General features: G+C 38.7%; 1 protein-coding gene across 3 annotated transcripts in view; it reads right to left on the reverse strand.

Annotated features, from left to right (window-relative positions):
• Positions 1-6,604: 6,604 nt before the first annotated feature.
• LOC129732254 (uncharacterized) overlaps positions 6,605-16,032 on the reverse strand; it is a 38,554-nt gene continuing 29,126 nt past the window's right edge. For all 3 annotated transcript variants that reach the window (XM_055692976.1, XM_055692961.1, XM_055692966.1), the window contains exons 4-7: positions 7,720-7,874; positions 7,153-7,655; positions 6,995-7,091; positions 6,605-6,940 (exon numbers count right to left, since the gene is read on the reverse strand). In XM_055692976.1, coding sequence (XP_055548951.1) covers positions 6,757-6,940; positions 6,995-7,091; positions 7,153-7,655; positions 7,720-7,874 — 939 coding nt within the window. In that variant the 3' untranslated portion in view covers positions 6,605-6,756. The remainder of the gene's footprint in view (positions 6,941-6,994; positions 7,092-7,152; positions 7,656-7,719; positions 7,875-16,032) is intronic.

Consider the following 16,032-nt stretch of genomic DNA (forward strand, 5'->3'; position numbering starts at 1 on the left):
CAAAGAAAGGAAGTTTCAGTCAAATATTATAATCGGACGTATTGATTCCCAAAACTAAAATTGGATCGAAAACGACCCCAACGTAGGTCTACGATTGTACCAGTATGTAAACCAAATTACAAACTCAAAATACAACTACAGGAAAAACAATAATAGTTCATAACAACAGATTGACTAAAAACCAACCAAATTTCATAACTAAGAATGTAATATTGTTAAGCGAAAAAAAAATATCAAAAAACACAATACAAAAAAAGAAAAAAAGAGAAAAGTAGGAGGTTGTATCCAAAACACGACCGCATAACTGACGTAGAACTACGCACACCATTAGGAAATGCATTGTTGTAAGTGTTTCATTAATGTGTCATAAAGTCTCCAAACGCTTGCTTTGTGCTGCCTCAAACACGAGCTGTAGAAGCTGTTTCACATTCAGTAAATTGCTAGTATCCAGCACAGATTGCTCGCTTGAGTTGTCAAAAAATGATTAACCTTCAAATACTTGTTTATTTGCCTTAAGCTGCCTCAGTAGTGGGGCAATAACGGAAGTCTGACGACACATGCTGAGAAGTGAGAAGAACCGCTCTGCTCCTGAGACATGGTGACCAACCACAGGGCAAATGATTTGTTTAATTTAAAGACAGCCACAGGCGCAACCCGCTGCAATCCGCTGTTACTGTTGAGTGTTAGTATCTGCTACTACTGTTGTCAACGTTGTGGACGGTCCAGCCAGCTTACCTTCCGACTAATGAATGTAGCCGATTTTACCAATAACACTCTTTTATAGCAGAAGGTTGGTACGAAATAGGCCACGCCTTTCTTTTCAGTTTTACCATTCTCTAATGTTCTTTAGACGAATTATTCCACAATTCGCATTTGATGTTTGTATACAGCGAATAAACACCGATGGCGCTCTCACACACGCAACGATTTTAACGCGTATCGTGTTGCGTTTTGTAACATCAAGCGATTTCGTTTGCTCGCTGTTGCGTGTTGCAACTGAGCAGCTGGGAGACGACGAAATTCTGTTCATGTTGATTGATTGAATCGACTTCAATTTATTCCTGTAAAGTCGAATTAATCACCTTTGTTAAGGCGTTCTAACAGAACAGGACAGTTTGTTGTACAAAATCGGTTATGTTGATTGCAGCTTTTGTGCTGCGCCAATAGTGGGGGGCATAAGGTAAATAAATCAAGTAAATTTTTTGTTCGCGACAGAATTTGATTGCTAGAACCCAGCACAGAATGCTTGTGTTATTGCCAAAAAATTATTAACCTTCAATTACTTGTTTATTTGCCTTGAGAAAGACATTTTGCTGTTCAAAATCTGCAAAAGCTGTCTTCGCATTCAGTGAATAAGACGTCCGCGACAGATTGTGTTTTTTTTTTGATTCAGCACAGAATGTGTTGTTGCCAAGATAAAGTAAAACTTTATCGCGGGAAGAATACCGAAGCCCTTAACTGGCATATCGAGACGTTTGGTGCTACCTCGCTGCTGCTTAGATACGTAATGTGATTTCCCGAAAAAAAATTAACGATGCGTTTTGCTGTGAGAACAATAAACGGACAATATTTTTTATTGTAACCGTAAAAAACACGGTATTTTTACTGTAAGCTTGCAAAAGATTGTTGTCATTACCATGTTTTAACAACGTTTTTTGTTGTTGAATCTACCCCCAACAATAATTTTACCATGAAAAACATTGTCAGTGACTTCTAAATGTATGGAAAAAATGCCTGAGAAAATGCTGTTGAGATACATAACGACCCCGCTTTTTCATGGTAAAAATAGCAAAAACGATGTTTTTTATTGTTCTGGACAATAATATTTAATGTAAAAGTGATCTTTTAAGGTTTTTTTCATGTTATTTTTTTCGGGTTGTTTACTGGCGTAACCCGCTGCTGCTACTACCGCAAATCGCGGCTAACTAGTTATACTATTCTGTCGACCTTTTTAGGGAAAGGCAGCAAGCGACCAATCAGAGGACGTTATTTTCGTTTCAACAAGGCTTGACAATTTTCAATAGTACAATAGTTCGCATAATCAATCAACACTTTTCTACATTTGAGTGGATGCGTGTACAATTTTCCAATCAATTGCTGCAAGAATCAAGGAAATCGGTTGAAAACAAACCGATTTATAAGCATTTAAAAAAGGACATTTTTCGTCCCCTTTTCGTTAATAGTTTTCCTATTTACATTCCTATGTGGTAGGCTAAATAAAAACATAGTTCTACGTCAAAAAAAAGTCAATTATTTATTTTGGGCGAAGCAATTGGGGAAATAAAATTTAAAATAATTCCACCCTATTACATTATTCTCTCTAAGGGGGATGGTGTAGCATGAAAAAATCCATGGTTAATTAATATACAGACAGCATGATAAATACTAAACTAAACTAATGTACAGGCAGCAAATTGAAATAAAGCCTAAAGAAGCACACCTTTTGTGTCTCTCTTTTTGGTCTCTACCCGTCACCACACTTTTCCTCATTCAGCGAAACCCATATCGGCTGATGTGCTTAATATTTATTCACCGAAAAACCCGACGTTCACAAATTGCATTCATTGATGCCGCCCCAGCTGTATCATCCCTAAGAGTGTCAGAGATCGTTTGGTGCAGTCCCCGGGGTTGATCATCACTTGTTGCACTTACTCACTACTGAAGTGTCGACTGGCTCTAATGATATTTCTCACGTCTAGCGTGACAATTGCGTATTAGCTTCCTTCATGAAGATAGAATCCGCCATGAACCTACCTTTCCGGAAGCCGAACTGATTGCTTGACAGACCATTTACATCCTTCGGTGTTTCTAGCCAGTCTTTTGTGGATAATCTTCTCTAGCACCTTTTCAATGATACCTAGTCGGCAGATAGATCTATACACCGATGGATGACCTATTGGTTTGCCGGTCTTCGGTCTTCTCAAAGAGCCGAAGGTCAAGGACTCGACTCCTGGTATGAAAAGAGTATCACAATGATCCACTCCAGCATCGCTGGTTACCGCTCCACAGACACCAACACGGGTCTTGACTATTACGATCCTATATGAGTCATTTCACGGGTTCGTTTTGGCAACTCGTTTTATGGTATTTATTGCAGTCATAAGTACCGAAGAACTGCTATCCAACTACTGTAATAACCGGGTAATCACTTTTCTGAACGCCGTCTTCAAAACACTCTATCAAATAGCTCCCCCGAACCAGAGCATCGGTACACAAGGCGAGACCAAGGATGGTTGGCCATCTCGTTCGTGAGCGACAGCAGTCGTATCGAAGCTGAAGAGGGGGCAAGGGTTACGAATGAAGAACTCACGGTGATCGCCAACTACTTACAGGTGTTCAAGGTACCGGGACTGAAATAAATTCCGAACCTGTCCATCATGCGGAAGTGCCTGGGCAACTGCCTCTTCCCGGAGAGGTGGAAGCAACAGAAATTGGTTTTATTACCGAAGGCTGAAAAACCGCCAGAAGACCCATCGGCAGGAGGGTCTATATCTGGTTGCTGGGGAGACACAATCATTCTCGATGATCAGAACGAAAATGTTCCAATTCTGTGAACGCACTGACTAATTCCGACTGAAGTATCCGGATGGATCGGGAGGCGCCATGGAGAAGTGAGCTTGCTCCTGACACAGACCCTGTTAGGCTATGGTTGCGTCAGGCAATATCTACACAGGTTTGGGCACGTGGAGTTTCCATGTCTTCTTCGTATGCACACGTTTTGTGCACCCGAGGAGCGGCATGATGCTAGTGAGCGGGCCAGACACTACTCCGGACAACTTAGTTGGGAAGATATGCAAAGACTTGGGCATTTGGAGTGCTGTTTGGAAGCTCTAAAAGCTGCCACTTTGATCGTCCTGAAACTATTACGTGTGTGGCGTGACTCGCCACAGTGCTAACTGCTAGTCTTAAGGTATGAAGCATGAGAGTAAAGAAGGCGTATGAAGCACAAAAAGCCACTTCCTGACGTTATATTTTACAGTCGTTCCAGAATAATAAGCCCCATCTGGACGGGTTTTAGTGGGTTTTGATAAATTCGACCCCACTCTGTCTGTAAGCAGATTCCTTCGCCACTTAGCAAAAAAAAATCTCCATACCACTCCATATCTGAATCCAGTAGAAGGATACAAAGCTAAGGAGAAAGCTTCATTTGCGCCAATGCTGGCGTCATTCTATCAAGATGAAAACTGCTAAAATGGTTGACCTACTTCTAAGAGAGAGAGACGTTGCAGGTTTTGCACTAACTATAGTTTTTTTTACATACGCGAATTGACAGCAAATCAAAACCTGAGAATCAAAACACTTGATCGAATTGATCAGAGTGATTGCTTATGTAAATTTTTAACCAAAACGAAACAGGTCAATTTAAAAACTATTTTTTACTTCAGCACCTAAAAACCTGAACCAAAAAAGATCAACAATAACACAATAGCAACCTACCCAGTGAACTTTGAAATTAATATGTACGAAAAAAAATCCCATTTATTATCATCAAAATCAATGAATGGCTTATCACTCTCTCTGCTACCTGCCACCCACACTGCTGACCGTAGTCTTTTCATCTGCAGGCGGCGGGACCCGTTCCCACACCCCCCGCTGAACTAAGTTGTGCGAGAAAAATCTGACGTGTTAACTTCATTCGCTGTTCGGCCCTTTCTGTATTAGGCTGCTCTCACCCGTTCACCACCCCGTTCGCAACTGTGTTAAGCAAATATGATTGCTTAATTTATATGTAAATTTTTATCACTGCTCTAGGTTTATTTTGCATCAGCACACAGCGCAACAGCGCGCGGACTGACTGACTGACTGGCACCAGGGTAGGATAACTGGATTTTATCCTGTAATTCATCATCCTGCCAGTGTCGACATTCAACAGACGGAGTGGCCCAAAAAGCCAAAAAAAAAAAATATATGCCACTATGCGTCTCGTAAAAAAGAGAAATAAACAAGAAAATGGTGGCCTGTTGTGCGAGGTTATCAGCAGGAAAATCGCTCAGTGAATTTGAATTTTCGAACGTATTCATTCTAGGTGATTTTTTTCTTTTATGAAAAAAAAACCTATGTGAACGTTCATGTTACAAAGTCTAGCTTGATTTTGTTAATCTATCTCTCGACGTGATTTCTGTGGTTACGATTTCATTTATTTTGTGGAGGTTGAAAAGAAATATTTGTAATAGAATACTTCGTAATAAATTATCAAATGAATTTCTCATTCAACACCATTTCTGTATCAGTAATGAAATATACGCATGAGATGATAAATCGAATGCAAAAAAAAAATCTTCTCATTCATGTTTGGTGGGCGTCTGTTGATTGATGAGATGTTGGCAAATTCTTAATCCAAGCTCTGTGGGATACTTCAGGAGACGATTCGCTCTTGGGCTCACACAAACCAAATGACATTTTCAATATAAGGTGAAAATAATAATAATGACGGTGATTATCGTGTAAAAAGGTGGATCGTAATAAAACGGGTTGACTATTACGCTAATATTACATAAAAATTATCTCCAAGCAGAGCAAGCCAGGATACACGGGAGAATCGCATGCAAGATTGATAATGCGTATGTTTGCAAGTGAGAAAATTCGAATCAATTCGATTTCTCCTCCAATTTCCTCCGGGCAGAGACACCGTTGACCGGCCGTTGATTTATGATGACCATTCGGCCACTTCGAAGCGAGATTTCAACAGCTGAGAAACCGGAGATCGAACATCGAGAACGCAAATGGCCGGTTCATCCATTCCGGTGACGACGACGACGACGACGCATGGGAAAGTGGCGAACAACGAATTTATACTTACATGCAACATTTATTTATCTCTGCTCCGACAGCAGCAGCACTCTTGCCGGTTCGCACAGCCCCATGGAAAACAAATTGATACCGATTATCGAGGCTCGCATCCCATCCTTATTTCTTGCTTCAGTCAATATTGAACCGATTGAATCTGGAAAGTCCGTGGCAATGCGATGACCGCTGGCCATGTGAGATAGTACGCAGAAACGAAGAGGTGCCAAATAAATGTAAATTTATATTCATTTTAGTAAATTGAATCATATTTGTTTATATCCATTTACTTTGTTCGCATTCGTTTCGGAAAAGGATCGAAGAAAAAGAATTTGAAACGGGCTCCGGGATAATTCGCATAAATCTCTTAAAGAAAATTTGGAATCGTGATGAGAGCGGCTGCACATATTCATGATGGAGTATAATTTTGAACATACTTTCCTTAGTTAGTCTTATTAACTTTAAAAATAAATTTTTCAACATTATTTTAACAGATCAATAAATTTACTTCCTACGAATTTGTTCCAGGCAATTCCGAATGATCCTATTTTTGAACAATTTGATTCACGTTTGGACTTTGTGAATTTTTACCTTTTCTAGAACATGTGAACTATTTCACTAAAATTTATATATTATTTGCTTTCTTATAAAAAAAAAATGAACCACAAAACTATTTTCTAATACAATTGGCCGTTTCGAACAGTTTTCTGTCACGATTGCACACAATAATTGCTTGCAAGTCTTGCATACAAGCAGATAGCATACAATCTATCGCGCGCCGAAGCGGGGTGCCCTTTCGGATGTAATAACGGTAGCTCGGTTTGTAATCACTCGCCTCTCAGAGCTCCAAATAAAACTTTTATAACATACCTAGATTATATAACAGTGGTTGTAATTATTCTAAAATTACGGCCTTAACGTTCTCAAAGAGGATACCGCGCACACATTTTGGTTGATGTCTTAAACTTGCTATCACTGTTCGTAGAAAATCTTATCGTAATGATCGATTAGCTGCTTCACAAGCGTATTAATTTTCCCTAAGTCATTGTTTTCATAGCTTTCCATCAGCCCGAGCGTGGACGCAAAGAGGCACGCGCCAAACACGATCGCCAGGTTGGACGAGTTCATCATGTTCACGTCACTATGCTGATGCACACTGCAAGTGGTAACATTCGTGAATCACTTAACTCAAAAAATTCAAATTACTTACAGTTTTAGATGACGTATGAGGTACTTCAACGTATTTCTATGAATGGTTTCCATTTTCACTAGACCTAGTTTGATGTTATCAATGGCTTCGGCTTCATCTTTGTATAAAAGAAATAATGTTGGTTAGTTAAAGAAACGTGTAAAGAACAAAACTACCACCTTTGGTTTTAAGAACACATTGTTCGTAGACATCCCTCGATATCAACGGAGACTTCAACTCCCGAAAAAACAGCTTAAGCGAGCCCGTTAGCGAGTGGACATCCTGCTTCTTGAGGAACTCGTATTTTTTCGGAGAACGCTTCTCGTTCAGTTTCTTCTTGATGTTTTCAATGGAATTTTTATTTCCCGATGCTCGGTACAATCCACTGGTGTTGATGTACTCGTGTTCTTTGAGAATTTCCGTTACCTCGAACAGGAATCGGGGTATCTGTAGCTTTTCGTCCCTTTCCACGTGGTCCAGCTCTACACCAAAAACCAGTCCCTCCTCGGGGTGTCGCGATGAACTGAGCGGCAGGACGGCTTTCACCTTATCCCGGAGCCATTCTCGCTTGCCGGCGGAGGGTGATTTTTCCTTTTCCTGAGGAGTGACATCCGGCAGGTTTTCCGTACTTTTAGATTTGTACGTTCCAGGGCAGCTGTCGGCAGTGGGGATTTGCGATTTGCTGAAATTGGTAGAAGCAATGGTACTGTGAAAAATTAGTTGAGCAAGTTGGAGAGTAAACCTACCCATTTATCCGTAAAGCAGCTGGATTACCTGGTGGGCTTAAAACGGAAGGTGAGGAAGGTGTTTGGGTAATTACTTTAGGGCTTTGATCGCCCGGTGTTGGAGGGCACTTGTCGGTGTTTTCCTCTATCACGGCTAATGTAGTTTCTGTCATTACCTGTCGGAAGAACCAAATGTGTAAGTAACAAATTAGTTAGTAAAGTGCATTGATTATCCACAGTGTGAAATTCGCTTATTTACAGATTCAAACATGCAAACAAATGGTGACTTTATTAAAAAAAAACTACTAAAGATATACTGAGATCTCTACTTAACAAAACAAGTGTTAGTTACATTTTTTCATGCATTCGAAATTGACTTCTTCTGTTAGTTAGTAAGTTACTTTTTATAAAATTATGATATTGAATATAATTTGACCCTTCGCACTTTTGCAAATGTTATCGAGTAAACGATATGATGTGTATGGTATACAGTTGTTCTTGTCAGAGTTCCATCATTTTTAAAAAAAGAATAAAATGCAGAATTTGTAATTAGGGACATCCGATTTTTTTACGGATGCTTTATATTATCTCACCTTCAACATTCCAGTCATTGTGCAGATTTTTTGTTAGGTTAAACGATATTTTACAACATATTGTAATTTGAAAAAAAAAACGCATTTTTTTTCAAGAAATCATTCAGTATATTATCTTATTAGCCAATTGTTCAACAGCGTCGAAGGGAGAAAACCTTTCAGAGTTATATTTCTTTTGTTTGAAACAAAATCAAAAAAAAAAACAACCTTCAATGCTCCCAGCAAAGAGATATATTCAACAGGATACTAACAGGATTTATGAATTCCAAATGTTGTTATTTTCAAACAATTTTTCAATAATATATATGTCAGTAAAGTTACATTTATCAGTTTGCCCTATGCTTAAAAAGTTTATATGGGCATCGAACTCGCTTTGCGGAGTAATGTTTTTTAACGGAGCCTAAATTTTCTTCTATTTCCTAATTTTATTTGAAATTGAGTGACTGCAATAAAAAATGTTGATTATTGTTGGTTTTTCTTGCGTTCTCTAATGGAATAAACCGCAATCTCAGGTAAAAACTACCGACCCTTACTCCAAATTCTAGCACCTTGCAAGCAAGCTCCCTGAACTGTCAAGAAGCGAGGTTATGTTGCAATGATTCATACAGATTAACAGCGTAGAATCGTTTTAGCATCGATCTGTCAACAACAACAAAGCATGACAAACCCAATTTCCTTAAGTAGTACTACAAAACTGCCGAATTCCTAGTCAAACACTTGAGTCGTAAGAGCACAGTGGATTTACTTCGTTTACTCGAGCTTTTCATCACACCTCTGATAACACCAAGATGGATTCTAATTTATGGGTGTTTATACATAAAAAAATCCACCAACGCATCGTGCTTTTAGATGTCGTAAAGGCTTGGAGGTAGTTCTAAAGCTCCAACTAATTCTAACGATTTAATTTAGGTATTTTAAGGGAGAAACTGTTGATAGCTATGATAACCGATTGTAAAGCTTCGTACGCTGAACGAAAAGTGGTACATTTGTATGTGAGTGTTTTGAGAAAAAATAATGTTAGAGTATTTTGAAAAATGCACAATGCATTTTATAACATGTTTAAATAAATTTGTAGAACCCCTGAGGAGGCCAATTCCGAAGGGTGAAACGTCGGACAAAAAAACATAGTAGCGTTTTGATCCAATGATACGTCTGAAAACAAAACCGTATTTCCCTAAGAAAATTTATCTATTTATTATAACATAATCAAACTTGGAAAAGGTTCAAAGGTTCAAGAACCCAGAAAAATAATCTTCGTGAAACCCGAACTCAATCCGAATCGGAGATTTTTTAATGCAGAACCACGCCTCTTAGGAAACTCGGCTATATAGGGGTGTAAACCAAATAACTAAAAACGGGGAAGAAAACGAAATAGGTCGACCGCATTGTATACCCAGTACACCGGGAATGTATTCTGAGAGCTATATAAGAGCCTGTCTCTGCTCAAACCAATAAGTTACTAGTGAATGGCTACTAGGACGGTCCTTACAGTAGTTAGCAGCGTTAGCGGAAGGTGTAGCGGCAATATTTCCTCTAATAAGGTTGACGCAGAAATACATAAAGCTGTTCGTTACAACACTTGCATTGCTGCATTCGGCTGTGATCACGAATTCGTTGAATGATAGACGCTAAAATTACGATAGACTATCTCATAATGTAAATAACTCCTATCCAACACCAATAAAATAGATCTCTGAAAACAATGCCGCTGAAATGATTCTAAATGACAACTGGGGCCGTTTTAAATAATTTCAGTGTAATCACATCATTCCCAAAAAGCTTATCAACGTCAACCTTGCGATCGTGGTTTTGCGTACAACTCTTTAGTTATAGTTTTAGTGTTGTCGGACATAAAATCTAACAAAACTGGACAACGTTGTACGATATACGATAACAAAAAATGCAAGCGTTTTAATTTTTCATTAAGCTTTTTGACCCGCCTCGAGTAAAGCTACAAAAAATTTTTGAATGATTTAGATGATAATTTCATTGAATAATTTTCCGTTAGCTGCCGAACATTAAGACCTTTGTTAATAAAAGAAGCGCTTTACAAGTACGTAATATTATTATTAGTTGATGTAATGTCCTTCGGAACGAGTTGTATAGAATGCAAAAAATAGGCTTGCTGACACCGGTACACAGGCAGTGTTGGCAGAAAAAATGATTTTCAGCATTTAATACGACATACTAAACTTAAAAAAAATCTATAGCTTTTCTTAGAGACATCCTAGTTCTTCAGTGTCTTCGATAAAGTTGTTAAGCATCTTAAATACTATACTTTATCATAATGCAGTGTTATAATGAAGCGTTACTGAGCTCTTTATGAAGGCACATGCAAAATACATACATACAAAATACATACAAATTTTCATACAATTTTAAATACAAAGCACCAAGCGGAGGCAAAACCAATCGAATTCCGGTGAGCTTAGAATTGTTTGGGGCCCAAAAGTAACAGAACAGAAGAATTGTTGGCACACACAAGACGCATATTTATGTTACATTTGTCCAGGACTTTTCCTTACAAAATTATAGCATATTTTAGCATATTTTTTCGATAGCACTGCCATGATTGGCAACACAACGGCCAAACATCTCACCATTAACAATTCTATATATTTCCAAGCACACAACACCAATTTTCCGCTACGCCCAGTGGTCCCCAACAAACCCCCCCCCCCTCCCACTTACAAACTATCAAAATTCTTCGCGAGCATTCTATCAGGTTCACTGAAAAGCACATATAGCATCCACAATTCTTTCCCACAGAGGACCACATCAGAATTTCCCTGGATGCGGTATTTCTGTTTACGAACGTTCCGAGGGAATTAGTTACCAGAATGATTATTAAACAGTGGAGAGACGAGGATATCAAAATCAATCTAGATTTGTTTCTTGAAGCGATAAGTTTCTGTATGCAATCAAACTATTTTCAATACAAAAATCAGTATTACATTCAAATCTACGGTACAGCAATGGGAACCCTCTTTCACAAAAAAATGGGCGGATATAGCGTTAGGTTCCATCGTAGATAAGGCACTGACTGAACTGTCATTTATTGTCCCTGTAATCCGAAAATACGTAGACAATTTATTTCCAGTTATTCCGAAGAATGCGGTTCCCACGCTTCTAGAGGTATTTAACAGGCAGGAACTGAGGCTAGGATTCACGATTGATATTGAGGACATGATCGTAATCAAAAAGGAAAATCAGCAGCTAACGACGGAATGGCACACAAAACCAATTGCTTCGGGAAGGATGCTAAGCTACTATTCGTGTCACAAAATGCAGTAGAATAATGTCGTGGTAAACTTCATCCATAGGGTCATGTTTCTCTTAAGGAATAGTAGCATACAACTTAAACACCGACACTCCAGCACCTGCAAAACAACAACAACCCAAAAACATCATTGAACAGGTTTATTCAAAAACAAATGTCGACAATGAAGAGAAGTTGAAGATCCTACATCGATCCAACGCCAGCATACATTCCACCTTCGCCACCACCTCCGTTGCCGCAGAATCCACAAAACAGTAGCCAACAGGGAACACCAGGATCGTTTCTAGCAACAAATCCAACGTCACATATCCAGCAACAGCTTCAAGATTGTCCCAACAGCTCACAACAGGTAAAGCTAAATCGTTCTGTTCGATGCTGACTGACAGCTAAGATGCTCAGATATGATTACCCACAATACTACATAGCATGCAGCCAAACAAACACAGTAAAACAGTTTCTTTCCAAACTTTATTCACACCACAAAACAAGCCGTCAATCAGAGAACGGATATCGCTGGTCTCAACACAGCATATGCCTCTCTCTTAACTAGAATGACAAAGAACATCCCGTCTTACTCTAGAAATAGCTCTAACAGAAATAGCCAAGACACTAACCCTCAATAGCAAAAACCACCATAGTGGATGTAAACGCTGGAACAACCACAGATTTTTGAATACCATAGCAACAAAACAGTAAGAAATATTAAACTGAAACCAATAATAACAGACTAAATCCCACAGCTTTTCAAAATTTAGCCAAAAACTATCAATGTTAACACTTCCAAACTACACCATGTACACAGTTATATGCTTAAAAAAGCCACAGGACAAGGAAGAAAAATTTGAATTTGTAAGTAGACAATGTTCATAAAATGTAAAACCTTTTTAAACCATGTAAATTATTGAAACATTATAGTTACCCTGAGGAAGCCACCAACCGGTGTCGAAACGTTGGGCAAAATCAAAGAAATTGCTCAAAAATTAAAAGACCGCTGAGCCGAAACATCAACAATATCGCATGCTAGCTTGGAGGACTAATAGCGGTCTCGATCAACTAGATTAGTTGAGAGAATTCGCACACACATTCTGCATGTTGTAGGATAAGTACAACGATACACCGTGCCCCAGTGCTGAGTCGAGAAAATTTCCAGATCCTCGACCTGATCGGGAATCGAACCCGACATCACAACCGCGTGTGTGCTCAGCTAAGCCGAAATATCTCGATTTTTATAATTATTTTTTCGTCTTAGATTAAATCGTACAGACTACACTACCTATTCTTGATTCTGCTTGTGAAAACATTCTTAGAAATGCACAGTTCCAAAAAAAGAAATTTACAACTTATACAAATGAAAGTGTAGTGACACGGCCTAATAGAGCCGATCGATCAAGACCATAAGATACGGCCTCAGATAAATGAGTGCTGATCGTACAGATTGTAGTTACCTCAAGAATAAATGTAAATTAGAAAGCACATAACGGTTTCTAGCACATAAAGTTGAAAACATATACAATTTCACACAATTAATAATGTACAATACAGAGTCGTTTTAAATCATGTAAATTTGTACGTTAAGTGACATTAACTAAAAGCTTTGATTGTAAATATGCATGCAAATTAACAATATATTCATTTACATTGCATGTGAATATAATGTCACACGGAATATTACATGGTTTCCAATGCTCCATTTATGTGCATTTAAACAAATGTATTTTTTTACTGTGTGGTTTAATCATAATAAACGTCGATAAAGGATTGTTCTGGCCGTACGCAGTTCTATGGATAAAACTGGCAAAAAGCAGAGATCTTCGTAGTTGTCGGGGTGGAAAATATTTTGAGTGGATTTTCCTGAAATAGTTAGGGGCAGTCAATGCTTCCGTCGGGTATATTGAAAATAAAAATAACCTGGATCCCCAGTCGCCCTGCTGCTAACGTTTCCAAATTGAACATTGCAAGTTAGCTGGATATGCTGGGAGGCCAGGGCTGGAATTCACCTCAGTGCAGACAGAAGCACACAAATTTGTACACAACACATTTGCCATCAAACCGTGCGTGCCACTCCCGATATGTCGTTTGTGTTCTCTTCTCCCCATTCGCTCTTTTGTATTTCTTCCGCACCGAAAAAAATGCCACTGAGTACACTTTGTGCATTTGCAAAATTGTGCGACGCCAAACATTGTGTCTTACTTTGTGTGTTACTTAGGGCAATGATTATCGGATTTGACAAACGAACGATTATGGAATTAATTTTTTTTTGGTTTTTGCACTTCATTTGACTCATACTAAAATAATTTCGGAACTAATTTTCAGTGCTGCTCAATGGGTTTTGTTTCAAAACTAAAAATGGTTTCTTCCCAGAGATAGCCGCAATATGTCTCGAACATAAACAGTAGGGTGGCAATGGAAATCGACTTTTCGAATTTCGTTTAGAAGTAGAGCTCAATAGTTTCGTCTTCGAAAAAAGTTCCCATACTAAACTTCAGCTTAATCTGACTTCGGGAACACGGAAGCATTATTTTGTGACCAATAAAAAAATGCACAGGTCATAAATTTCTGAATATCAAAAAATTCTGATGCCAAATGTCCTAAAAATGCATAAAACATCGAGATCTGGTGTTATCCAAAAACAAACGAACGAACTTCTAAATGCGACGAAGGACGATTTTTTTCCATACAAATCATTACCACCCTAATGAACGGTGAAAGTGAATGCATGTAGCGATTTTATATGAATACCGGGACAGAAACATGTCTGGACGTGCGTAATATGTCCTGAGAAACACGTCCACGCCATTGAGAATCATGTTTGAATGAATTCTCAAAAATGTAGAGGGTAAATATGTATAAAACGCCCCCCCGGGGCATAACGATAAGATATAAATAAGATATAAAACCATTGGGAATCCGTAGCGGTTCACGGGACCAACCTTCTGTGCAAGTTTGATAATTGTCACTAGCAGTAAAAAATAAACAAAAATAAATTTTGATTTGAGCTGCTTCAAATCTAATTGCTTGCAGCGTTTCCGTGAGGTTTATTTTACTAGTGTATAAAGATACTGAAGGAAGCTGATCGACGAGTGCTCGGAGTTTTTCAGCGTCAAGTTCTGTGATCGATACTTCGCAGTAAACTGGAAAATGTAGTGTGGCGCAGACGCATAAATCACGAGTTGTACCAGGTATACAAACATGCTGATATAGTGAAGGTAATACAGCGGGGCAGGCTGAACATGTAGCCAGAAAGTTTGAGCCGCCAAAACTGTCTTCAGTAGAGAACCAGGAAGAGGCCGTCGACTCCGTGGTAGGCCTCGCACGCAGTAGATGTGTACGGTGGAAGATGATGCACGATCTGCTGGTGTACGAGGAGACTGAAAAACGGCTGCCAAAGACAGCAGAAGCTGGACATCTCTAATTCGTTCGGCCCTCGATCGGTCCGTAAGCCATAAAAGCAAAAGTAAAGTATAGTGAAGTAAGTATTGGAAGCACAAGACTGGCCAATGCCTTCTGAATGTCATCTGGAGTGAAGTTCAGCGAAGGGAAATTCAAGTCGTGATTCAGTTGTGCCTCAGGAGGTGCGGTGCCTGTTTTGTAAACTGACTGAAAAACTTGGCTAAAAATTAAACACCTCATTAGTCAAAATTCGCCGTTATTATAACCAACGAAATCGTAGTAGGAGCGCGAATGCACGTTCTCTCTGAATTCACGAATTTTTCAATAGCAAGTTTGCGTAGAAAATGAATTTCAGCGTTCTACTGCCGCTGGGGAAGATCGATGAATCGGGCGCAGAAGATTTCATCAAGTCTTTGGAGAATCTTATTACCTTGTTTTTTTTTTTTCTAGAAAAGCATGGGAATCTCTATTTTTCAAAAAGACATTTCCACTGACTTTTTTGATAGTAAGAATAATATCAATATTAATTGTATATATTGAAGTGACCAAAAGTTGACCATCGAATTTCATTTATTTTGCAGGGCTCAAAATCTTCGTCTTCTCATGCAGAATTTCAGCTCAATCGGACTTCGACAAAATTTCACTTTTTCGACTGCTGAACGAAAGTAGGTGCAGGTAGTAGCTCATAAAATGCTCGATAACGATTTTTTACGCCAAATGTCTTAGACAGACGCCAAGATCTGGTGTTATGAAAAATACAAAATAGACTTAGAAACTAAGACTTTGAAAGTTTTGAAATGGGAAAATCCCTCATTTAAGAATTTCTAGATTCCAGAAAGTCGATTTTTCAAATTTTTCCTAGATAACATTTGATTTTAACCTTTCATGTAATTTCAACACTTTTAGCATTAACAAAAATTTCGATACCGAATATTTCATCAACTACTACCAGTGCGTTTTTTTTTTCATCGGCTAAATATTTACATTTTGGCTCGCTTTGCAGGACCGGCGTCACACTATTTTCCCAAATGGGTAGTAAAGAATAGGAAAGGTTCATGAGTAGGAACAATC

Source organism: Wyeomyia smithii, chromosome 1 (genome assembly GCF_029784165.1).
Source record: "Wyeomyia smithii strain HCP4-BCI-WySm-NY-G18 chromosome 1, ASM2978416v1, whole genome shotgun sequence".
Lineage (NCBI taxonomy): Eukaryota > Metazoa > Arthropoda > Insecta > Diptera > Culicidae > Wyeomyia > Wyeomyia smithii.